Below are 24,926 nucleotides of genomic sequence, written 5' to 3'. Positions count from 1 at the left end.
GCACAATTCCCTGTGGGAACGATATTATTTTTAAAACTATACTACTGTGACCCGTGCACTTGCGGAAGCTACTTCACAGCTAGCACACCAAAAAGGTAAATACTCATTTAAAACTTGGTCAAATGTTTTGAGCCATTGAGACCCTTAAATTTTTTAAAAATGAACAATAAAGCCCAATGCCTTTTGAAATTGAATAACGATGCCCAAAATTAGAGAATGTAAATGATCATTTTGGTTCCAAACTAATAAAATCAATAGCTGAAAATCAAGAATTTTGAAGACCAAACTGAATCGATCACCAAAGGGGAACCAAATCGCTAAAAGTTGGTTCAGCTTGATTCTAAAACGATCAAAATGAATTTTGTAAGATTTCATATTTTCAATTAAATCTCAATAACTAAAATAAATAAAAAAAAATGAAGCCCATACGTCAAAATTACAACTGAGTCAATAATAATAGTGGATGAAGGGATGATAATAAATCTCTATAATAAATCTTTAACAATCAATAAACAATATACAAACAAATTAGAAATCAGAACACAAATCTCTAGCAATCAATAAACAATATACAACAAATAAAAAAATCAAAACATAAAAATTTCTCAGTCCAAGTTACAAAGTTTTAGAAGAAGAAGAAGAATATGAAGAAGGCGAAAGAGGACCGACTATTGTTTTGATATGAGATGCAGCGATTTGTGATATGCGATGGAGAAGGTTATTCTTGTGGCATGATATGAGAGTTGACGATGAGAATCGAGCAAATGTGACAAGTGAGAAATGAGTAGATGCGACACCCAAAAACAACAAATGTCATAACACAGTAAGGCTGCATGATCGATGGGGGGATGAGAATGCATGGTCGAGAAGGACCCTGAGTCTGTCTCGAGATCAACAAGATCAAACTTTAGGATTTTTTGTTGCCAATTAACTTAAAAAAAAGAGAGAGAGAGATTACAAAACCATTAAAAAAAAGGTAAAAGGAAAAAAGGTTTGAATTAACATATTTTGGTGAAAAGAGTCTTCGGACCTCCATTTTAGCTACTTAATTATGCAAAGAATTTATTAATGTTTTCTATTGAAACTCAAATTTAAGACTTTTACATGTTGAAGACGAGTTCAGTATAACTAAAGCTCATAATATATTAACTATTTTTTAATTTGTCTAAATATATTAGGCTATTTGGTTTAACTGTTAAATATAATTGATAACTATTAGCTAATAATTGTTACTGTTAGCTGATAGCTAATAACTGGTAGTTGATTTATGTTAAGTGTTTGGTAAAATTATATTTAACTGTTGCTATTAATATGTAAGATAACTAATAAGGGTATATATCATATAATTTATTTTATTACTGAAATAAATATAAAATTATAAATTTATTATATTATATTATTTATTTTATTATTAAATTAAATATATATTTATTAATTTAATATATTATATCATTTATTATATTATTAAAATAAATATATGTTATTGATTTATTATATTATATTATATCATTTATTTTATCATTGAAATAAGAAAATAATTAAATTCTTTTAAAAAATTATTATATAACTTTAAAAATATAGTTATAAAATAATAAAGTAATTATTATTATAGATAAAGAAAAAACTTATAATTAATTTTAAGTTTTTAGACGTAAAAAACATATTTTTTATTATAAATAAATATTTTATATTTCATGTTATTAATAAAAAATATTTTAATAATGTTGCAATAAATTAATTAAGATGTTGAAATTATAAATGAAACAAATAAAAGTATTAATAATATTAATTTTCTAGTTAAATGAAAAAAGATAATACGGTCTACATAAAAAATGAAATCAAATCAGCTATTAACTGATGAGAAATAGCTCTAAAAATATAACTGATACAAACTGCAGCTGATGGGTATTATATCAGTTACTCATTAGCCATCAGTTCTATTTTTTTAAGTTTATCAGACACTTTAGTTCACTTATTTGAGTGTCTATCAGCTATCAACTTCACTCAATAGGTGAACTAAACATCCCCATTATCCCAATATTACTTTTGATCGATTTTATTTATTTGACAATGCTAAATAAAAAGTTAAATAAATAAATAATATATAATACTTAAAAATTAAAAATAATTAATAAATTTTAAATTATAGTAATAGAATTATGGTTACTTGCCAAAAAAATCCTGAAGTTTGCCATTTTTTGTAATTGAACTCTGAAGTTTGCATAATTATCAATTAAACCATCATATTTAATTCATATCTCAAAATGACTCGATTTTCAATAAACCGTTAGTATACTCAAAGAAGTTTCATATCAGTTGCCATATCATTATTGAGGAAGCTACATTAGAAACTCCAAACTAACCCTAACTTCTCCATTATAAGAAATCCCTAAGTAAATCTTTCTTCAAAATCGATTACTACTCTTTCCATGCACCGATTCAATCCTAATATGCATGCAAGTTGCTTTTTCTTTTCAAAACTTCTTCTAATTCACTGATTCAATCTTTCATCCATTGATTACCACGTCTGAAAGTGAAGGTTCAGCCTCATGAATCCAAGATCTTTCTCCTCTTTTTCCCCTATTCTTCCCCTTTTCCTCTATGCTTCCTTCCCTCTTCTATGCGCACTTGAGCTCTGCATCCACACTTATTGTCGCAACCAGAGGAAAAAGGAGGTAAACGATGAGGGATAGCTGTAGTGATATGAAGATTTTGTTATTGCGATCAATTGATGGATGACGAAAAGGAAGTTAGACATTTGCAGAGGTATTTAGAATTTAATAAAGGCTTGTTGGGTTTTTGTATGCGTGTGGTAATGAATTAGATAATCAAGAAGGGGAAGATATTTCTCTAAATCAAGATTTCAAGACTCCTCTTTTGGGTTAATTGCTACTGATTTTTAATTTATTTAACTTTAAATTTTTTTTAAATTCCTTTTTGGTTTTTGAATCTGTCCAAATATAAAAGAAACTTATGATTGAAGATTTTTGCTGATCTAGGATTTATACCGAAATTTCAATTTTTGGGTTTTTTCTGTATGACTAGAATTTGATTGAAATTCAAATTTTTGGAGTTGATTATCTTAATGTCACAATGTTTGATCTGAAAATGCATTCTATTATTGTTCTGATTTTGTTTACGTGGAGAGATTCTAACTTTCCAAATTTGTATTCTCAGCGATTTTATTCGTAGAATTAAAATATGTTATGACCTTTTATAGTGGAGAAGTTTGGGTTAATTTAATATTAATTTAGAGTTTATGATATGATTTTCCCAGTGATGACATGATAAGTGACATGAAAAAGTAAATTAACGGTTTATTGATAATATGGTCAATTTGAAACATTAATTAAACGTGAAAGTTTAATTATCAATTATATAAATTTCAGAATTTAATTATAAAAACCAACAAACTTCAGTTTTTTTTTTAACAATTAACCCTTTGAATTATTTATAAGCAATAATACTTCAAATTCAAAATTAATCCATGTTAAATTAGAAAATTTTGAAAAATTAACTAAAGAAAGAGAAAATGTTGATATAAAAATATATAATTTTAAAAAATATTCTAAAGTCTTGAATTAAATTTTTCGTAGAAATCAATTATATATAAAAAAAACTATTTCAAATAAAGAGTGAAAATATAAACTATTTCAAAATGTAAAAAATCAAAACGAAATTTAAATAAAGTTTGAAAAAGTAAATCTAACTTAATTCAAGTAATTATGCACGTGTGTGTTTCATCTTTATTTCCCCTTTTCATAATTTTTGACAAAATACGCCATTTTTCATAAGGGAATAACAAAGATATTTAAAACCCTTTTTTTTAATTTCCCTTGAATGACCATATTGCCCTGTGATCCTACCGCACCAAGTTCGCATCCCGCACCCCAGAGCATTTTTAAAATTGATTTTTTTTATTATTATTAAATTTCCATTTTAATAATCTCACTTTTTAAAAAAAATATATGAATAATTAAATATAAACATATATTCACTTGAGTCGAGCTCCAAATCCCCGATTCGCGGATTTTCCCCTCCCCTGTTCTCTCTCTCCTGACATGGATTGATCATTGAATAAAACCTTTACTTCTCTCTCTAAACTAACAAACCTTCTCACCTTCTCTTTCTCGCTCTAGGGTTTCCAAAGAGGATTTCAACTGACGACAACGTAGAAGACCCGGTGCCATAATTTTCAGATGCTGGGTTCTACTCAGCGCAGTACAAGAAGCTTTATAGTCTCTATTGATCTTAAGCGTCTCAATTTCTCTGTCACGCAAAGAATCAGCTTCTCCCTGTTAGTCTGCAGGCATGGTGTTTCCTCGTTTCGGTTAGAATTTTTCTTCTGTTGCATGGTGCATGGGAGACTCTTTTCTTGCTTGCTTTCTACTATTCTTTTCCTTTTTGCTCTTTTAGAGCTCCAGAGCATGCCATTAGTTGTTTAATTTTCATTTTAGGGCTAGAGCGGAAAAAAAATGTGAGGACTATGTATTTAAGTTTTCAATTTCACATGTTAGCGTTTGGAAAAGCAAAATAATTAATGAAATGAGTCAAAATTTGTGACTGATTCTTGGTTAGACTTGATAGAATTAGGTCTAGGTAACCTCTGATATCTTTATCTATAGTCTTTTGTCTTTTCCCTCTTGGCCCAGAGCTCATTTTATTGAAATGGACGTAAATGTGTTTTCAATTTTATTAGAAACTGAAATGACAATATTTCACTTATTTTTGTTTATTCTCACATCTTAACTTTAGTGGATTTATGCATACTAATGGTTTAAATTACAGTGCTGCTTATTTTTTATTCGGTGCAGCTAACAACTAGTGCTAGAAGAAAGAGCACAAAATATTTGAGATTTTCATGTTGTTAAATGCCGTGTGGTGGATGTTGAATGGTTGTTACCATGGACTTAAATGTTTCACCTGTACCTGAAGATGATGAAGAGAATTTTGGAGAGCATGTAGGTGCTCCAGAAGAACGTTTTGAAACTGCTGTTGAAACTGCACGACGGGTATTTTTATATTTTGTTCTTTGATGCCCTGAGCAATTTGAAGTAGAATAATGCATTTGTTGGCCTGAATTATATCATTATGTTTCAAAACATGAGAGTTGTGCAGATTGTATATGAGTTTGTGGACTTCATTGCAATTGGAATGGTTACAGTGATAACTGAGGGTCATCCTTTAAGATTCTATTAAATTAAGGATCCCCGTCTTTAATGAGTTGTACCTTATTAATAGAAATTAGATTGATTTGTTTATCTAATATAGTTATTTTTTTCCCTGAAAAGTCTTTTCTTGCAAAAAAGAAAAAAAAAGAATGATATTCTGTTGTTTGGTTGTAATGCTGAAAAAATCAACAAGAATTATTTGTTTCTTTCTGGGATGGGAGAAACATGGGGAAAATTTTCTTACATTAGAGAAAACCATGAAATAGTTCGATGCATGAGGGCTATATATATGGAAATCAAACAAAAAAGGGGATCAACTGTGATTTTCAACAGTTATTGGTGGTAATGACAATGATTGGCAACAGTAGATGAACTAATTTGCCTATTTTTGGTTGGCATGAGATGATTGTCTATTTTGAATATGGGAATTCATTTTCCATTTCAATTAGGAAATGGTTGTCATTAACCAATTTTTTTATGTTATCTATATGCTAGAAAAAGGGGATTTTTTCTGAGCTACATAATACATTTTCTGAGGGGAAAAAAAAATATAGCCTTAGAATGTGATACTTTTCTATTTTCTATATGCGAAATTTTAAAAGTTCCAACTGATTGGATTAAGAATCTTTCTAAGCTATCAGTTTATAATTTAACTCTTTCTGTAAATTAAAAAAATGAGCCTTCACAAGTGTGCAAAATGTAGTTTCATTATGGATCGATATGTGCTTAGTTTGGCAGATGAAGTGAAAAATCATAAGTGTTTTAGCTTTAAATTTCTGCAAAGACTTCCTGGTGATCAGGTATCCTAAAAGGGAAATGAAAACTAATCTGTAGAATACTAGTGCTTGACATAGGTTCTTTAGTTGGTGTACTCAATCAAACTGAGCCATGTATGTGGTATTCCAAAATTTCTAGGAGTTTGTACAGCTATGTTAAAGATGATAAAGAAAACCACACATATCTTTTGGATGCCTTTGCAAGAGTGCATAGAATCACTTTTGAGATTACAGTTTGTTCTCTGGCTGTAGTAGCTACTGCCTCTTAATTTCTTTTGTGTCCCAGTATGTGTGGGTGTGCATGTGTCTCTCTATGTGATATCTGAGATATTGTTGGGTGTGCACGTGTATTTATGCTAATGCATGGCTGTTGATCTTGTTTGCATCTGTGTTTAGGAGCGTGAAGAAAGACGTAAGCGTTTGAGAAATGAGCGTTCAGACGACAGACCTGTGCATGTGTCTAGGCAGCCAGTGCATGAACAATACTATCCAACCAAACACTTTAAAACTTATGATAAAACTAAGCTACCTCCTGGTGAGTTTCTTGTCTAATTGCTTTCACCTGAAATAGTTTTACTAAAGCAGAAGCATTACACATTTCCGAGGATTTAACCCAAAATCGTTTAGAGTGGAGAAAGAGAATTCATATAGCCAACCCTAATAAATTTTTGGGATAAAGGCTTAGTTGAGTTGAGTTGAGTTGAGTTGAGTTGAGTAGCAATACTATACTCACATTATTATTGATAATGTTTGCATACTCTCATTCTATGGAATTGAGTCTATAACAGCCATTTGACGCTAGCCTTTTGTTTTCACTATATTTCTGATATCAATGCATTATTTGATTTTTCTATCAAATTTTTGTCTCGTGGTCGATCTTACATTTGGGGAAAAGATCCAAAGCGGGTTTTCTTCATTTTATAATTTTTCTTTTTTAAAATTTGAATTTTATCTTTTTTCTTTTGGTTAAACCAGAAAGTAATTTTATCTTGATATTGAAAATGATGGCGGTTGGCTGGGAATCTGTATGATAAATGTGAAGTGATTTTCTTAAATTATGATGACTTATGTAATTCTGAATCATATAATTTCACTATGCCAATCTTATGGATGCCAGCTGTGAGAAGCATAATGAATCAATCATGCACCACTTGTAAATCTAAAATGTTTGGCTGCATGATCAAATCAAGGGACTGTTTGGCTAGCACTTGTTATTGATCATTGTTGGTTGTTACATAAATGGTTTAAGGCCAGAGATTGGTCAGGTAAGAATGCTTTAGATGAATGTGTTGATGTAAATTTAATGCGATCACCTGGAGGAAGCCAGTTAATGATCTCTCTTATGTAGTGGAGGATTTTTCGCCGTTTCTCAATAATGAATCTGTTTATGGTATGTATAGAAAACAACATATCATGTTTTGAGATAATTCGACAACACTCAGAATTTGATTGCTTATTCCAGGTTGAAAATTTTTCATTTATGTTTTCCATTATCTGAGGAGAATTTGATTGCATCATCCCAAATATTATGAGTTGTTCAACCAAGTTGTTCTCAAAAATTGTAGGCTGGTTGGATTGCCCTGCATCTGGTCAGGAAGTCTTTGGTATCATTCCCTCCAAGGTTCCACTTGGTGAAGCCTATAATGACTGTATTCCTCCTGGAAAAAGATACTCTTTTAAACAAGTGATTCATCAACAAAGAGTACTAGGAAGAAAAGTAAGTACTGTGAAAGTTTTGTTTATGCCTTTTCTCTATTTCCTAATGTATGTATGAATCTACAATGAGGAGAAATGAACTAGCATGTTCTTTTCTGTTGAACAGAGAATAATATTTGGATGAAATGTAAGTTTAACTTTCTGATTTTTCAGCTTGGTTTGGTGATTGATTTGACAAATACCACTCGCTACTATTCAACAACAGATTTGAAAAAAGAGGGTATTAAGTATGTTAAGGTGAGTTGCAATATTATGTTTCTTTTTTGGGCTAAGCTTTTGGATGATAGTGTACTGTATCCACTGATTAAAATTAACTTCCTAATTTATTTGCCTAGATTCAATGTAAAGGGCGTGATTCTGTACCTGATAATGCATCTGTAAATAACTTTGTTTATGAGGTATGCTTCTTCTATGATACCCTTCTTTTGTGACTTTTCTCCTGTGGATTTCTTAGAATGTCTGGTCTGCCTCCTTTCCGACCATCTTGGCATGTTGCATTTAGAATGATGTGGTATGGCTTCATCTACTTCTTGATGAGTTGAACCACAATTATATTCATCATTTCTTGGGTGGTGCATTGTATAGGAATAAAAGATGCTTATATATTTCTGTGTTTGTGCAAGAATATGATGTGTGTCAACTTGTTTTTTTTTTTTTTTTAGGTTACGCAATTTCTTGCTCGTCAAAAATCTAAGAAGCATATTCTCGTTCATTGTACGCATGGGCATAATCGCACAGGATATATGATTGTCCATTACATAATGCGGTCACTTTCAATGTCTGTCACACAGGTTTGTTTTCAATCAATATTGTTCTGTGTTACCAAGTAGGTGTTGCTTCTTAGGCTATTTACTGCGAAACTTCTTCTTGCTTGCTGCTTTTGCAGGGAATAAAATTATTTGCTGATGCACGTCCTCCAGGAATCTATAAACCGGACTATATTAAGACATTATATGAATTTTATCATGAAACAAAACCAGAAATGGTTGTTTGCCCACCAACCCCAGAGTGGAAGAGATCTTCTGATCTAGATCTTAATGGTGAAGCAGTGCCAGATGATGATGATGATGGAGGTTCAACTGCTCCTTTGCATGTATGTGTTGTCTCTGAAGCAAAATAAACTTTTGGCTATTCATATTCTTCATCATGCTAGTTATGTGTGGAAGTGATAAAGAGTAGTTTGTGTACTTTCTTGCGACTCGTATTCTATAGGAGAATTGATTATTATATAGGAAATATTGGCTCTAAGGAAATTTGCTAAAAGATGTAGCCTTAAACCAAGTGGAATGGATGAAATGGATATGTATGAGATGACCCTATTTTGGAGTCAAGGCTTAATTGAGTTGAGTTGAGAGGAATTTTTTGTCCTTTTCGAAACAGTAAATGTTAATTTTTGTAATTGTCAGGTGGTTGGCCTCTCATCTACTCAATGATCCCATCTGAAAGTTTGCTCTGAATGCATTTTTTTTCTTTGGTATATGTGCTAAGTGCTTTTGTTTTTCTTGGGCTTGTGCTTTGAATGCATTGGTGAAGATACTAAGTAAGGCAAATCATTCTCTTTCCATTGTGATAGAATAACCTAGTAGGTGTTTAGGCCACTTGTGGTCTCTACTTCTGAATCATGGCATTTAGAAGAAAATGGTATCCCTGCATCATATTCATGGATGCTGGGATGATTTAAGTAGCACACATAGGAATGAGACAAAAAAAAGAGAAAGCATTTGCAACAAATGCTATGGCTACATGATTGAAAATGCAATCAAATTTGCTGGCAAATTCTGGAGGTGGTGGTACATAGAAGCTGGTTAATGTCTTTCTACGAGTGAAAAATGGCCTCATGTGCTGGACCAACTATTTAAAAATCAAAAGGGGTAAAAAGCAGAAAGAAAGGTGTGATGATGAAGAACTTCAGAATTGTGGATGAAGCACTTGTCAGTACGAGGAAATTGGGCAAGTTATTTACACTCTAATTTCTTGTTTATCTTAATAAAATTTCTTTAATACAGAAAAAGAAAAATAAAAGGAATATTTTACAACCAAAAAATTACTCTGAGGGTGTACAAGAAGATCCAAAAATGAAGTTGCATAGGAAGTTGTTTTCTTCCTTTTGTTAGGAAGTTTTCTTCTTTTTGTTTTTGTTGGGAGTAGGAGAAAAAATACAAGGGTTTTGTAATCCGGGATTTTGGCGGTACCAATTTGCATGGCATATTCTGTTTGGTACCCTTTATACCAGATACGTTGGTGGGCTTTTTTTCCTATAAATTATGGTTGTACACTTTATAGTTAAATACTTGAAGTTGATAAATGGGACATTTTGCTGTACTTTGCGCTACGATGTATCCTTGTAGAAATAATAGCCATTGATGCATGTTGGAATTACTAATAGGAGTAATTAACAAAGAATAAAATAAAAATATGATATATTGGTTACTCTATTTAACTGTTCTTATGTAGATACTATTCGTATGTATTAATTTATTATGAGCAAGAAAAAATTGCATTGCATTGAGGTTTTGTACCTAGATTCGGTGCTAGCAGTGCATCAGAACTTCTGTTTCTAACTGATTTCATATATTTATATATTTTTGTGGTTTGACCATGAATGTTCATAGGGCTAACATATATCCTTAGTAATAATTTGAAATGACATTTGTTTTGTGCTTTGAGCATATATTAACGGATTATTGACCATTTTATTTGGCTTTAAACTTTTAAATATTACCTCTTTTAGCGATTCCCTGTAGGAAAAAATAATGTCTGGTGTCCTGAGGGAAACAACCTTCTGGTAATAGGCTTGGAAACTCCATCTGGATATTTTAGGTTTACTTCTCATTGGTTGGGGTTGGGCAAGAGATGCCTCCCATTGTGTAGCTCATTTATTGTTCAAACGTACCTACAAAAAATAATAGTATGTTGTTGTGCTTCATATTGTTTCAGGACAATCATGAGACAGATGCTATAATGACAAATGATGATATTCTGGGAGATGAAATACCTGTTGATCAGTTGGATGCTTTGCGACTGTTTTGCTACCAAACACTGAAGCTAAATATGCCTGTAAGGATGACCATTTTTAACACTTGGATGTTTGCTTGCATTTCTTATATTATGTGACATCTTAGATTTGTAGTAGCCGTTATGCTTCACTGTGGATTTGGCTACTCTATATCTTTCTGTAGTTGTAGCCCTAAAACGAGTGCAGTGGGGGAAATGGACCTATATAGCCAATTCCAATTAGTTTGATATTAAGGATTAGTTATGTTTCGTTGTATTGCCAGTTGCATGTGTATGCATGCGTGTATACGCATTCACAGGCTTATTATTCTAGTATCATTATGTATTCTCCTTGGATAGGTTTGTCTCACATCCCATATTTCCTCTTGTTTCTTTTTTATAAATGGCTCATTAGATGTTCTACCTATGATGTGTTGTCTTTCATTGTTTTGCATAAAAAAGTTTTGAATTTCATTACAGAATGTTTGAATGAGGCATGGAATATGAGATATTTGGAGCTCCTAACTCTTGTACTTTATGTCCTCCATTTTCTATTTTGGTAGTCAGCGGCATGTGATGATTTGTTACCTTGAATTTCAGGAAAGAAGAAACCCACAATTCCCAGGGTCACATCCAGTATCTCTCAACAGGTTCAATATGCTTTTTCTTTTATGATAGTTTGTGAACTGCCCTTCCTTCCCTACATCTTTTCTCACCCTACGGTCCAACTACTTGAGCAAAGCCATGTGGCTCTTTAATGTTAATTTTAGTGTGTTCCCGACATGCTTTGTTATTATGTACAAAATTGTGGTTCTTTTCTTTGTTGAAATAGGCTTGGTCTATTTGGGAACAGAATGGGCTCTCCTTTCTGGCTGTAACCTGGAATTAACATGCAAGAATTTAAAAGAAAATCTAATTCCTATGCACTTTGTGATGGCAAGTAGCTATTGTTTATTATTAAATCTATCAAGTATAATTTTGTATCTTGTGGTAGTTATAAACAAGCAAATGTGGAGCACTTTGCAGCGGTCCTGTATTGCTGTTTCTTTTCGCATTAATAAATCATATATAAATTATGAGTAAAATATATTTATATTATTTTCATTAGATTATGTATATAATTATTACTAACAATATATCTTTATTACATTGTTTTACATAATAAAAATGTATACATATATATTTCCTTTTTTAATGTATTAAGACATAAATAAATAAATGATTATCTATCATATCTTAATGCTTTAGTTTGAGGAGAATGGTAAAAGATTATAAGTGTAATGTATATACCTACGCCCATATTTAATGTACATTTTTATTAATAAATAATACTATTTGTTAATTGTAGTTAGGGTAATTATTATTGATTCAGAGTCATCTAATGTTAGTTGAATTTATATTAGAAAAAGACTAAGCAAAATTTATTACTTCTAGAATATTAAGATCCCGTTTAGCATTGAACTTCAGAGGCTAAGAAATCACGTTTAAAAAAGGTATATTTAGATGCATTTGTAAAAGAAAAGTCTGAAAAAGTTTGTCAAGTTGTTTTAGATTTTTTATGACTAAAACATGTCAAATTTAAATTTAAATTAATTTTTAATACTCTCTAACTAAAATTTTCAAAAAATATATTTTGCTCAACAGCAGGTCCAACAACAATGCTAACGGACCATAACTTTATTTTCTTAATTTATGTGAAAATAGAAGTAGACATATCTTTATGAGAGAGGGAGAGAGAGAGAGAGAGAGAGAGAGAGAGAGAGAGAATATGTATGTAATATATATATATATATATATATATATATATATATATATATATATATATATATATATACGATTACTAATAGCTTTGTATTTAAAATAAAAAGTACAAAAGATCAACAATAAATGTTAAATTCTAAAATATATTATTGAAAGATTCTGTTGAAAACACACTATGGTGGTTTTGTCAATTCATGACTTATTTATTGAAAAGATTTTTATGAGGTTTCTTGCGGAAAGTTTTTTTTATATATATATAATTTTTGTAGATTTTAAAAGTGGTTGATTTTAATAAATTGAGCCAACTTTAGTCAATATCATCTTTGACTTTTGTGCTCTTGAAAATAGACATTATTCTTAATTTTGAAGGGATTAGCAATTAGCATTTAGAGTGAAATACTATTTAGTAATATGATAGGCTGATGTGTTTTTTAGCTTATATGAAAAGGAGGAGCACTAAATGGATTGGAATTATTGTGCAAAACGGTTAAACAATCTAAAAAAAAGCTTGATATCGTAGGAAAACTGCCACGGTTACTATTATTGTGGCATTAACAATGGCACGCGGTTTAGTTATATATAAAAAAAATTAAAGAACTTAAATGAAAAGGGTGCTTGAAAGTGGGATGGGGTGCGCAACGGGGAGGGGGGGGGGGGGTGGTGTGGCGGTGGTAGTCATAGAGGGAAAGAGATAATGCGAGAGCTTACACTCTTGTGAAAAAGAGTTAACAATGTTTAAAACGAAAAGTTCATAGGAACAATTACTGTTACAATATAAATAAAGTCATTTAATTAATATAAATCTAATAATTGAATGTTAAATAAATTAAAAAACAATTAAATAAATATAAAAAATATAAATCATTATAGAAGTTATATTTAAGTGGTTGAAAAATTAAAAAAATACTTTAAAGGAAAAGGGTATTTTATTTAGGTGCATGATGGAGTCATAGATGGGTTGGAACGTTGAATGGATTAACACTTTTGTGAAAAGGAATAAACAATGTTAAAAAAAATAATCTTAGAAAAAGAAAAAAAGGCACAAAAGTAAGAATAAAAATAAAAAGAGAAGGCACTGTTACTAGAACAGTAACAAAAGATTGCATTTTAGTTTATGTAATAATGTTGATGCTAGAAGCAAAGTTGTTGTATACCATACAATTTGAAATGAAAGCAAAGGATAAAAATGTCAAGCTTTCATATAAATGCATATTTCCATTTTCACTATAATAGAAAGGGTGTGAGACGGGAGAAAGAAAACCAAGGATGAAAAATTTATCAATATTTCGCAGTTCTCTTTTTTGGAAGAGGGAAGAAAATAAAGAGAGAACATTCTCATAAATAATTAAGTATGGATCCTTTTGATTCAAAAGTGGGGACATGGTCACCTAGACACACTCTATATTGGCAATCATATGTAGTGTTGAAAAGCATGGGGTTTCGGCACATTGCCGCTTGCGTGATAGAGCATAGGCAAGGGTTTCCACATCATGGATGGGTGTAGGTAAAGAAGTTAAGTCCTGTCACATCGAAGCTCAGATATGGTGCAAAAGAGGTAACGATTTCAGCATCTTGATGGATGAGTGCGGGTAAAGAAGTTAGTCTGGGAGAGTAGGATTTGTCTCGGTAGTTAAAACATAGGATCATTGATTAAAAAATCAATGAGCTTGTGGATACTATGAAGAGGAGGAGGGTTGTCATTGCTTGTGTTCAAGAAACTAAGTAGATGAAGGAAAAGGCGCGAGAGATTGTTACACGGGTTATATGTTGTGCTACTTCGTGTTTTGAGAAATTGCGTAGGAATCATAGTAGAATCAGGACTAAAAGATAAGGTGGTGCAAATGAAGAGAACTAGTGATGTGATTATCTCTTTGAAATTAGTGTTGGGAAAGGAGACTATTATGCTCCTCAAGTAGATATTGATGAGGAAGCTAAAAACAAGTTCTAGGGAGGGTATGGATGTGTTGGTTCAAGGAATTCTCAATGATTGCAAGATTTTTGTAATAGTAACAACGATTTTGAATGGTTTCATGGAGGATTCAAATATGGGACTAGGAATAAGGAAGGGAAGACCATTTTAGAATTTACTTTGGCTTATGATATGGTTTTGGCAAACCCTTTTTTGAGCAAAAAGAAATCACACTTGATTATCTTTAAGAGTTGAGGTAACTATAGACAAATAGGCTTCTTCTTCACAAGAAAAGGGGACAAAGCTTTATGTAAGAATTGCAAATTATTTTTGGTGAGGCTTTGACTACTCATCACATGCTAGTGATATTTAGATGTGAAGATAAAGAGCAAAGTGAAGAAAGAAAAGAGATTTATGCAAATTAAAATTCAATGGTGAAACTCAAAAGGCACAAATCAAATAACTTTCACGGAGAAGCTATATCAAAGGCATATGGAATTTAGATGATAACATTGATAGCGCATGAAGGGTGATAGCAAGCTACATTAAGAAAGTAGCAGTGGATGTACTAGGTTTATCCAAAGGTAGAGGACCATGCCTACAAGAGCCTTGGTGGAGTGAGAATGTTCAAAAGGCTATTAAGATGAAAAGAGAATGTTATAGAAAGTTAACGAAGGCAAAAGATGGAAGGCCTTTGAGAAATATAAGTTGGTAAGTAAGGAAGCTAAGAAAGCAATTAGTAAAGCTCGTGGTAAATCTCTAGCCAATTTGTATCAAAAATTGGGGACATAGGAGGGGGAGAAGATGCACTAACTAGCACGGCTGAAGGAAAAGAGATGAGAGATTTATTTCAGCTCTAGTGCATTAAAGTTGATAATCAACATGTTTTGTTAGGAAATGGTGAGATCAAAGAGAATGGAGATGCTACTTTAATCAATTGTTCAATGCGAGTCATGAGGATGATTTTACAATCCTTAATATTCCTCTCTGATACTTCAACTCTTCATTTTTCCATGCCGTACCAGTGTTGACACGACACAATATGGAATATGTGTTCGACACATTTATGTAGTCATACACTCGAGTGACAGAAATCTCTATAGATGAAAAACATAGTTAATAGAGCATTGTTTTCTCTCAAGATGAAGGGCATGGTTGTATTTTGGATGATCTATCTGGACAATAGTTATTTGGTTGTATTTAGTTAATTTATATGGTTGCATTTTGGATGATCTATTTAGACAATAGTTATATGGTTATTTTTGGGATGATTTGTTTGGTTGTATTTGATGATCGATTTAGACAATAGTTATATGGTTATTTTTGGGATGATTTGTTTGGTTGTATTTGATGATCTATTTAGACTATAGTTATTATTATATAATTTTATTTTATTTTATTTACATAATCTGAGCATCTGTCTCTAAATTTAGATTTATGCCTTGTATTTTCTATTTAGAAAGTTCACAAGTTTGACATATGGATATGTACCCATTTTCGACACTCGCATCCGAGTCCGAGTAACATAGATATTCCTTTGATAGAGAATAACTACACTTTTAGAATTAGATTTGTTGAAATTAAAGTGATAATGAAGAATATGACGAAAGGAGAGTTTGAGGGCTAGATGGTAATGGTATCCCTATAGAAGTATGGAAGTGCCTTATGGAGGTTGGACTAGCTTGGCTAACTAATTATTCAATGACATAATAGATTCTAAAAAAATGCCAAATGAGTGGAGGAAGAGCACTTTGTTTCCTATCTTTTTGAATAAAGGAGACATCTAAAGTTGTACAAACTACAATGGCATTAAACTGATGAGTTACACAATCAATTTGTGGGAAAGAGTGATTGAATGTAGAGTTAGGGACACTACTAAGGTATCAAAAAACCAGTTTGGCTTTATGTTTGGTGGATTTACAGTAGAGCTTATCACTATTTTAAGAAGATTAATGGAAATTTATAGGGAGAGAAGAAGGATCTCCACATGGAGTTCATTGATCCAAAAAAGGTATATGATTGAGTACCGAGAGAAGTTCTTTGATGAGTGTTGGAGTAAGAAAGGGGTCCATCTTAAATATATAAATGTCATTAAGGACATGTATGGGGGTGTGGTTACAAGTGTGAGAACAGTGGGAGAGGATACGAATGAGTTTTCCATAACATTAAGTTGACATCAGGGATTGGCTTTGAGTTTGTACCTATTACCTTAGTTATGACAAGCTAGTCGGTCGTATTCAAGACGATGTATTGTGATGCATGTTATTTGCAGATGATGTTGTCATATTAGATGAAATTAGTGAAGGAGTTAACCAAAAGTTAAAGAGCTGTGAAAAGGACTCTCGAGAGTAAGGTTTTTAGGCTTAGAAGTAAGATGGAACATATGCATTGCAAATCTCTTGTAGAAAGAATAGAGGGGTGATTCGATTGGATGAAATTTTGGTGCCAAAATGTAATCAATTCAAGCATTTAGATTCTATCATTTAGAAGAATGAAGTAATAGATGAGGATGTAACTCATAGGATGAAAGTATGATGGATGAAATGGAGTGTGACAGGTGTGCAATGCTACTATAGGATCCTTGAAAAAGTGAAAGGTAAGTTTTATAGAACTAAAGGTAAGTTCTATAGAACTATGGCCAGGCCAGCTGTGTTGTATAATACTGAATGTTGGGTATCTAAGGTATAATATAACCATAAGAGGAGTGTGGCAAAAATGTTGATATTAAGATGAATATCTCATAACATGATAATGGATAACATTAGGAATGACCGTATCCGTCAGAGAGTGCATGTAGCTTACATTCAGAATAAAATGAGAGAGGGCTAATTAAGATGATTTGGTTATGTCCAACATAGAATATTGAATGCTCCAATACAAAGGTGTGATAAGTTAGTGGTTGAAATAGTGAGAAAGGAAAGGAAGAGACTTAAAATGATGTGGAGGGAAGTAGTATAAAAAGATTTACAATTTTTAGATATTGATGTGGAATTGTTTTTAAAGTTGAATGGCAAAAAATGATCCATATAGACGACTCCAAATAGTTTGGGAGTAAAGCTTAGTTGTTATAACAAAATGAAACAAGCTTTTTGAATTTTTATTTTTTCTCTACCATTTCAAACAGGATGAGCGGCTTGAAAATCTTAAATACTTTAGTACCTCATTATCATTAAGAAGCATGAATTATCTTTTCTTTATCATTTTAAGTAAAAATAGATGACCCATTGAAAATGGGAAGGAAATTCAGGTATCTGCCAATTTCCTAAAACTTGTTGAACCCTGAAAACAACCTATGATATTTACTTCTGAGAAAAGTTGGGCGAAAAATGGCTGGTGTAAGTTACATAAAAAGGGCAAAATATGATAACATATTATGTCCCTGGATATGCTTGTAGGCAAAATATGACATTTTTACACGCACACATTCATATACATTTAATGAAAATGATGTGAGACATTTTTCTGATTTTTATTTAAATTTTATCTGAGATGAGGCACATGCAAACAAGTGGTAGAAATGAGGTATGTGGTAAAACCAGTATGGACAAATAAACCTTGGACAATGTTGTGTAACAGCATGGATAAACTCACCAAAATCATGGTTCTTTTGTTGACCTAATTCGAGCAATGCTTTTTGTGGCAATAGGGTTTGATGTGTGTGTGTGTGTGTGTGTGTGTGTGTATAAAGCGGAAAAGTATTTTCAAGAGAATGCCACGTGGTATTCTCTATTAAATGTAAGTTATAAATTATTTAATAGTTACCCTATTAGTACTACAATAAGTAGCCATTGATATAAAGTACTTACAATATATTAATATATATGTTAATTACATATATTTGTATTTATGTTATATGTAGATAGATTTTAATTATCTCTATTATGAGATCTTTACTAAAAAGTTTGAGAGATAAAAGTAATAAAAATAAAATTTGAAATAATTAATTAAAAAAATTTAAAATATTACATTACTTTTATATATTAAAATTAAAAGAAAATATATAAATTAAAATTATTAATAGCCATGTGCATTAGTATGGGTAATTCCTGTCTAACAAGTGACATTCTCTTTTATAGTATCACCACATAGCATTCTCTATTATACGTAAGTTATAAATTATTTAATAATTACCTTATTAATATTATAATAAGTAGTCATTATTATAGGGTAATTTACAATATATTAACATATGTTAATTATATATATTTATATCTATATTCTATATAAATAGATTTTAATTATTTTTATTGTGAAATCTTTATCAAAAAGTTTGAGAGATAAAAGTAATAAAAAGAAAATTAAAAACAATTAGTAAAAAAATTTAAAACATTATGTTATTTTTATATATTAAAATACAAAAAATATATAAATTGAAATTATTGATTGCCACACGCATTAGCATAGGCAATTCCCTAATGTATATTCAAATTCTACAGCCAAAGGATGGGATCCATGCTCTCTCTCTCTCTCTCTCTGTGTGTGTGTGTGTGTGTGGTGGGGGTGGGGTGGGGGGATTTGGAGAGGGATGCCATATTGACTGGACTAAGGTGAAGCAATCTCTCCATCCAAAAAACCTTTTCTGTGTATCTAAATGTGGAATTTGTATGTTGTGACTGCAAGGAGATTGTCTAAGTTTGAATTTATAGGAGAACCAATACAAAAGATGATGCATCTTGTTCCTTTTTTTGTCTTATAATGGAAAAGTTGATTGATTTTATTAATAACTTGCTTTTTGCTTATTCCAATTTATGATAGAAAAGTCATGGAGCTAATATGGCCAATTTTTGTTCAGTTTTCATTTTATAGGAATTTTAATTTTTGGAATTTCCCATTTTTTGGTGCAGGGACAATCTACAGCTGTTAAGGCAGCGATATTATTATGCAACGTGGAAAGCTGATGGAACAAGATACATGATGCTAATTATGATGGATGGCTGTTATTTGATTGATAGGAGTTTTAATTTTCGAAGGGTCCAGATGAGGTTTCCTTGCAGAGGGACAAATGAAGTATGTATCTAAGCATTTGTTTTTTCTATAATGGTTTCTGATATTGAAACCTTGGTGCCCGGTGGTGCAGCTTTTCATTGATGATTTCCAATATGATTCCTTTTTCTCCTTTTTTTTTTTTTGTAAGGTTTTAGCTGATAAGACGCATCACTATACCTTGCTTGATGGGGAGATGATTATTGATACTATGCCGGAATCGCAGAAGCAGGAGAGAAGATACCTCATCTATGATGTGATGGCAATTAACCACATGTCTGTTATAGAGGTTAGATTTACAGTAAAGTTTGTATGAAAAATATGATGCTTTTTGTACCAAAGAAAATGTCATGCTTTTGGTTTTGTATATTAGCACTATAATTTTTCCACCTGAAAGCATCATGTTATGCCTTAATATATAGTGAGCATGAACAACTTTATTCTGTTTATTTAAAGTTGTAGGTCAATCAATATTCTTAAGATTAGCTGAAAACACCTACAGGTGCAAAACGTGTCTAAAATATCTAATTTTAAAACGTTTTAAAGATGTATGAATTTGTCATTTGAAGTGGAAGTGTAGGACGCATGCATCTTTGTTGTAGGCTAACATTGTCAACCTATTATTTATGAGAGTGAATTTTGCTTTGTACAAACAACAAATCTTCTTTTTTTGGTGTGGTAATAGAGTTGGCATTATTTTGTTTTACATGATTTTTTTATTATTTTTTATTTCTTTTAGAGACATGGCGAGTGTGGAAATAAAAATTAGTTCCACAAAATTTTTCATTTGTTTTAAATGCTGTTCAAAATTACCAGTATTTTTGTGCTATGAATCTATGAATTTCCCTGTGGGTTAGTGTTCAATTTTTAAATATTATTTTCAGTGTTTAGGATCATCCAGTTGATGTCTTGATGAAATTGTGTCCATTTTTGGATTTATGAAGTGTGTATTGTCTTTGGTTATTAAAAGTAATAATGCAACTCAATTTTATGTTACCAAATCTGCTGATTGTTTCGTGATTCAAAATTTGCTAGAGGCCTTTTTATGAACGATGGAAGATGCTTGAAAAAGAAGTGATTGAACCTCGGAATTATGAACGGCAGCATATTTATCAGAGTAGGAATCCTTATTATAGATATGACTTGGAACCCTTCAGGGTATGTGAATGAGGAATGTTCCGTCTGCAGCACATCTGACCCTTTGTTCTCCCCTCGTATTCAATTATGCTAATGATTTGTTCTAAGTGCTTACCAGGTCAGGAGAAAGGATTTCTGGTTACTTTCTACTGTTACCAAGCTTTTAAAGGAATTTATTCCAAAGCTTTCTCATGATGCAGATGGTCTTATTTTCCAGGTGATTAGGATCAAAGAAAATACCATTTTAGTCCAACTTTTGAATTTCTTGTACTAATCATGCATGGTTGATTTTCCCCCCCTAAACACTATGTTTGGAAAGAGGTTTTTGGAGGTAAAGTAAGGGTTTTTAAATTAATAAGTTTGTTTGGGAGAAAGGTTTTTTTAATGTAGGTAAAGTTTTTGAAGGTTTCAAAATTTTCAAAACCCTTACTTTTTCAACCCACTAAATTTGTAAGTTAGTGAGGTTATGATACCTTACCTTCCGTTACCTTACTTTTAAAAATCTTCCTACACTCCATCCAAACATACTGTAAGAAAATTGGGTGCTTTATTGTATTGTCCTTGGTCATTATATAAAGCTAATCTAGTAAGAGGTAGAATCCCACCACAATATTTTTTTCTTCCATTCTGTTTCCTATCTACAATCATTCAATAGTTTTGTTTGTTGCATACTTCATAAAACAGGGTGAAAGACCTTGTGTTGCATTGTCCGTACGGCATAGGGAGAAAAACCTTGATGTTATTGAGTTTTGTTTTGTTGTTAAGGTATGAAGAACTGATTTCTCGTTCTTTTGCTTTCCAGGGTTGGGATGATCCCTATGTTCCTCGCACTCATGAAGGGCTTCTGAAGTGGAAGTATGCAGATATGAATTCAGTTGACTTTCTATTTGAGGTGGTTCTGTCAACTTAACCACAGACTTAACTGTTGCTTTGGGTGCCTTTCCCTTACTATCCCTTGCTTTATTGACCTCCAATTCTATTGACAATTCATCCTGATATGTGGTTAATTTTGTTGACAGGTGGATGCTGATGATCGCCAGTTACTTTATCTGCATGAACGAGGAAAGAAGAAGCTGATGGAAGGGAATACAGTTGTATTCAGAGGTTGCTGTGAATTTCTCAGTTATCTTGCATCTCTACTCCTGAATGTTGAAAATTTATTCATGCAATTGAGAATCTTAAATCTGGACTTACCATTTATGCAAACCTTAGTCAAGGGAGAAAACATGTAGGTTTAATTTGATCACATTGGCATGCTTGGTTTCTCTCTTCTATCCTTCACTGATCATGTTGGCAGAGAGCTTTCTAGGGAATCTGTTTAGGATTCTAGCTGCTGTAATTTGCCATTTAGATGGTTGATTGTTGCATCTCCTGTTACAGGAAGTAATTTTGGCATGGATTACTTTCCACTGTTTTTTTATTGAAGAAGTTAGGGGTGTGCAGTTTTCGGTTTAAACCGAACCGAACCGATTAATTCGGTTCAATCGGTTCGGTTTTAAAATTTAATCGGTTCGGTTCGGTTTATAATTTTGATAATTTCGGTTAATCAGTTCGGTTCGGTTATTTTCATAAAAAAATCAAAAAAACCGAACCGAACCGAAATTATTAGTATATATAGGAAATAAAAAAAAATCGAATCAAATTGAATCGAACTGAATCGAATCGAACCGAAATCAAAGAAAACCGAACCGAACCTAAAGATTTTTTAGTTTTGATTTCTTCTTTTTTTTGTTTTTATGTTTTTATTATTTAGATTTAATATTAAAAATATGAAATTTTATAAATTTCGGTTTGATCGGTTTAAAACCGAACCGAACCGAAATTTATCGGTTCGATTCGGTTCGGTTTTCTCTTATCAATCGGTTCGGTTCGGTTTTTAAAATTTTCTATTTTCAGTTTTATCGGTTCAGTTCGGTTCGGAACCGAACCGACCGTTTGCACACCCCTAGAAGAAGTCATTTGTAACAAGGAATTAATAATACTTCATTACAAGTAATTTCTCAGTGTTATAATATTTCTATGTCTGGGCATGGTCTGGCTATTGTAAAGTGCTTTTCAGTATGTAATGGCTTTGAAATCTAGTTTGTCGTGATTCATTGTCTGGTGTCCTATTTGGCTTCCTAAACTTGCAGATGGTTCAGATCCCTCTTCATACTCGGGGAAAATCATCGAGTGTTCTTGGGATTCAGATGAACAGGTTTGGGTTTGCATGCGGGTCCGGACAGATAAATCCACGCCAAATGATTTTAATACCTACAGGAAGGTTAGTCTCATCACATTTGTTATATATATAAATATAAAGAAGGGTGTCCCCAGTGCAAAGGGGAGGTCCCATTGCATCATATATTGTCTGCTTAAGTGTGTTGGAATAAATAAGCTGCTTGCTGATCTAAAACAGGTGATGCGAAGCATTAAGGACAATATAACAGAGGACATCTTATTGAATGAAATTTATGAGATCATTCGCCTGCCCATGTATGCCGATAGGATAAGAAATGATAGCAAAGCTCACCAGCATACAGCTTCAGCACGACGCAGGTGATGGCGGTGGTAGTGTTTGTAAAGACCACTATGGTTAAAGACTTATAAGTGGTTCAGGTAAAAGAACCCATTGATGGACTTGTGATGCTCATGATGTGATGGTTTAGTTGGGTGAGCATATCATCTACTGGGTCACTGAGATGTTGTGTAATTAGCTACAACCTTGTTATAACCTCATAGCTTGAACTGTGCTGGTGAGTTCTATGATCCGGTGGGTACACTCGGGATAGTTTTCTACATCAGACCCAAAATTATGTCTAAATGATAGTTGTCCAGATCAAAGAGAATTAGGAATAGAATCACCATGTATATTATTATTATTATTATTATTATTTTTCCCCTCCATGTAGTGATTGATTAGTTCTTTTAAAAGTTAGCCATTTTTTAGAATTAGAACGTAGTATTTTTGGAGCATGTTTTCACTTTTTGTCCTCTCAATGTGAATATCATTTTGGAAGTTCCTATTTGATCTCTCTATGGTCGCTCTGTTTGCTTTTTTACAACTTGTATTCCATCCCTGGCTTCCACCTTCCTTTTCTTTATTTTATTTTGCTATTATTATTAGGATTATCATTCTGTAAATATGTTTCAGCAATATTTGCTACATTAGCAAGGGGAGCGGCTTGTGTTAGCATGAGAATTGATAGCTGCTTTTTTTGGTCTCGTGTCTGAATCGATTCTTCGCATTCCGTTGAGTGGGACGAAATCCTTAGTGATGTAAAATTAAGTCTTCACAGGGGGTGTGAGCTCTGTAAATGTTATTGTGCGTTTGGTACGGGTAATGGAAATTTAGAGGAAAGAATTTGGGTTTTATAAGATAAACATTTTTTTTTGTAATTAGGGGAATAGGATTAAAATTAAATAATAATAATAATATATGTCACGACTCAACCTATGAACCGAACTGGCACTAGAATCTGGGTCAGTTTAAAGCTCCCGAGGTCCGTAGTAAGTCTAACTATTTCTCAATTTAACTCTAAGATCCATTTGGGTTCAATTTCAAGAATTCAATCGGACAGAGTTCAATCACAAAATGGACAATTCAATGGAGAGTTTTTGATTCGTTTGATTTGTAAACACAATATATAATAAATTGGGGAGCTCAGCTCACACTCCACATGATGAAAATGTCATAATTTAAATAGGAGCTTAGCTCCTTCATCCAATCTCATAATGCATACAGTTAATAATTTTACAGGTCCAACATAACTTTTATAATACAGGTTCAAAATAAAAATAAGTGCTTCTAATATATGCAGAGTTTAAAATTTAACTCAATTGTACAAAATACATTAAATACTATTAATGGACCTGCGAAGAAGAAGGGCAAGTTAGCCACAACAAATAATCCTCCTGTAGCCTAGAAAAATAGATAAACAGGAGTGAGTGTTCAACTCAGAGAGTAAAATATCAATTTTAATCATAATCTCTATAACTATCTAAAGCTAATGCACCATGTGGAGTGAAATGCAACATCGTCATAATTTTCATATCATAACAGCAAAAAGGCAATTTGGATCACTCACACACTCAACACTGTCAATCAATACATATATAGGAGCTGATCCCCTATACAGCCCTCTTAATCCAACCTTTGCCAGCGAGTGTCTCTCAAGCCGGACTTTCGCTTAATAAACCAAATGCGGGGTCTTAGCGAGTGTCTCTCAAACCGTGTCTACCCGTCCTGTCCATATCCAATACCATACCACACGCACGCCACGCAGACAAACTGCTCCAAATTACTACAAACAACATCCATGGCACTTCAACAATTATGAATGCAATATAAAACGTGCCTAGTGTTTAACTACATAGATACATATTTATAAGTGATGCATGGACATGCTTGAACATATAATAATATCAAAATTACAATTAAAATTAATATTTTACTCATAAACTTGAACCGAGGTCACTGTGTCAACTGGGCGGAGGAGG

The 24,926-nt window shown here is 32.2% G+C and overlaps 1 protein-coding gene across 4 annotated transcripts; it reads left to right on the top strand.

Moving 5' to 3' along the window:
- The first annotated feature begins 3,997 nt into the window (after positions 1-3,997).
- On the top strand, positions 3,998-23,333 carry LOC110667973 (uncharacterized). 4 transcript variants are annotated; one of them, XM_021828981.2, is made up of 18 exons: positions 3,999-4,309; positions 4,815-5,012; positions 6,344-6,482; positions 7,513-7,664; positions 7,817-7,900; positions 7,999-8,061; positions 8,326-8,454; positions 8,550-8,756; positions 10,601-10,720; positions 11,258-11,307; positions 19,172-19,334; positions 19,462-19,599; positions 20,346-20,468; positions 20,566-20,664; positions 21,250-21,339; positions 21,467-21,569; positions 22,580-22,710; positions 22,846-23,333. In XM_021828981.2, the coding sequence occupies exons 2-18, from the start codon at positions 4,893-4,895 to the stop codon at positions 22,987-22,989; spliced, it is 2,055 nt and encodes a 684-aa protein (XP_021684673.2). In that variant the 5' UTR covers positions 3,999-4,309; positions 4,815-4,892; the 3' UTR covers positions 22,990-23,333. The 4 variants fall into 4 exon arrangements, with proteins under 4 accessions (XP_058003035.1, XP_021684673.2, XP_021684672.2 ...); XM_021828980.2 differs by having other exon boundaries at positions 3,999-4,330; XM_021828982.2 differs by having other exon boundaries at positions 4,000-4,309; positions 21,467-21,551.
- Positions 23,334-24,926: the final 1,593 nt, after the last annotated feature.

Source organism: Hevea brasiliensis, chromosome 5, assembly GCF_030052815.1.
Source record: "Hevea brasiliensis isolate MT/VB/25A 57/8 chromosome 5, ASM3005281v1, whole genome shotgun sequence".
Classification (NCBI taxonomy): domain Eukaryota; kingdom Viridiplantae; phylum Streptophyta; class Magnoliopsida; order Malpighiales; family Euphorbiaceae; genus Hevea; species Hevea brasiliensis.
This window is presented reverse-complemented; position numbering and strand designations above follow the sequence as displayed.

What these genes read in the sequence shown, in the direction of transcription:
- LOC110667973 (XM_021828981.2), top strand. Translation starts at nt 4,893, where the DNA reads ATGGTTGTTACCATGGACTTAAATGTTTCACCTGTACCTGAAGATGAT. An exon ending in CATCCAGTATCTCTCAACAG is followed by an intron (nt 11,308 to 19,171) that starts GTTCAATATGCT and finishes TTTTTGGTGCAG; the next exon opens with GGACAATCTACAGCTGTTAA. An exon ending in AGGTTGCTGTGAATTTCTCA is followed by an intron (nt 21,570 to 22,579) that starts GTTATCTTGCAT and finishes CTAAACTTGCAG; the next exon opens with ATGGTTCAGATCCCTCTTCA.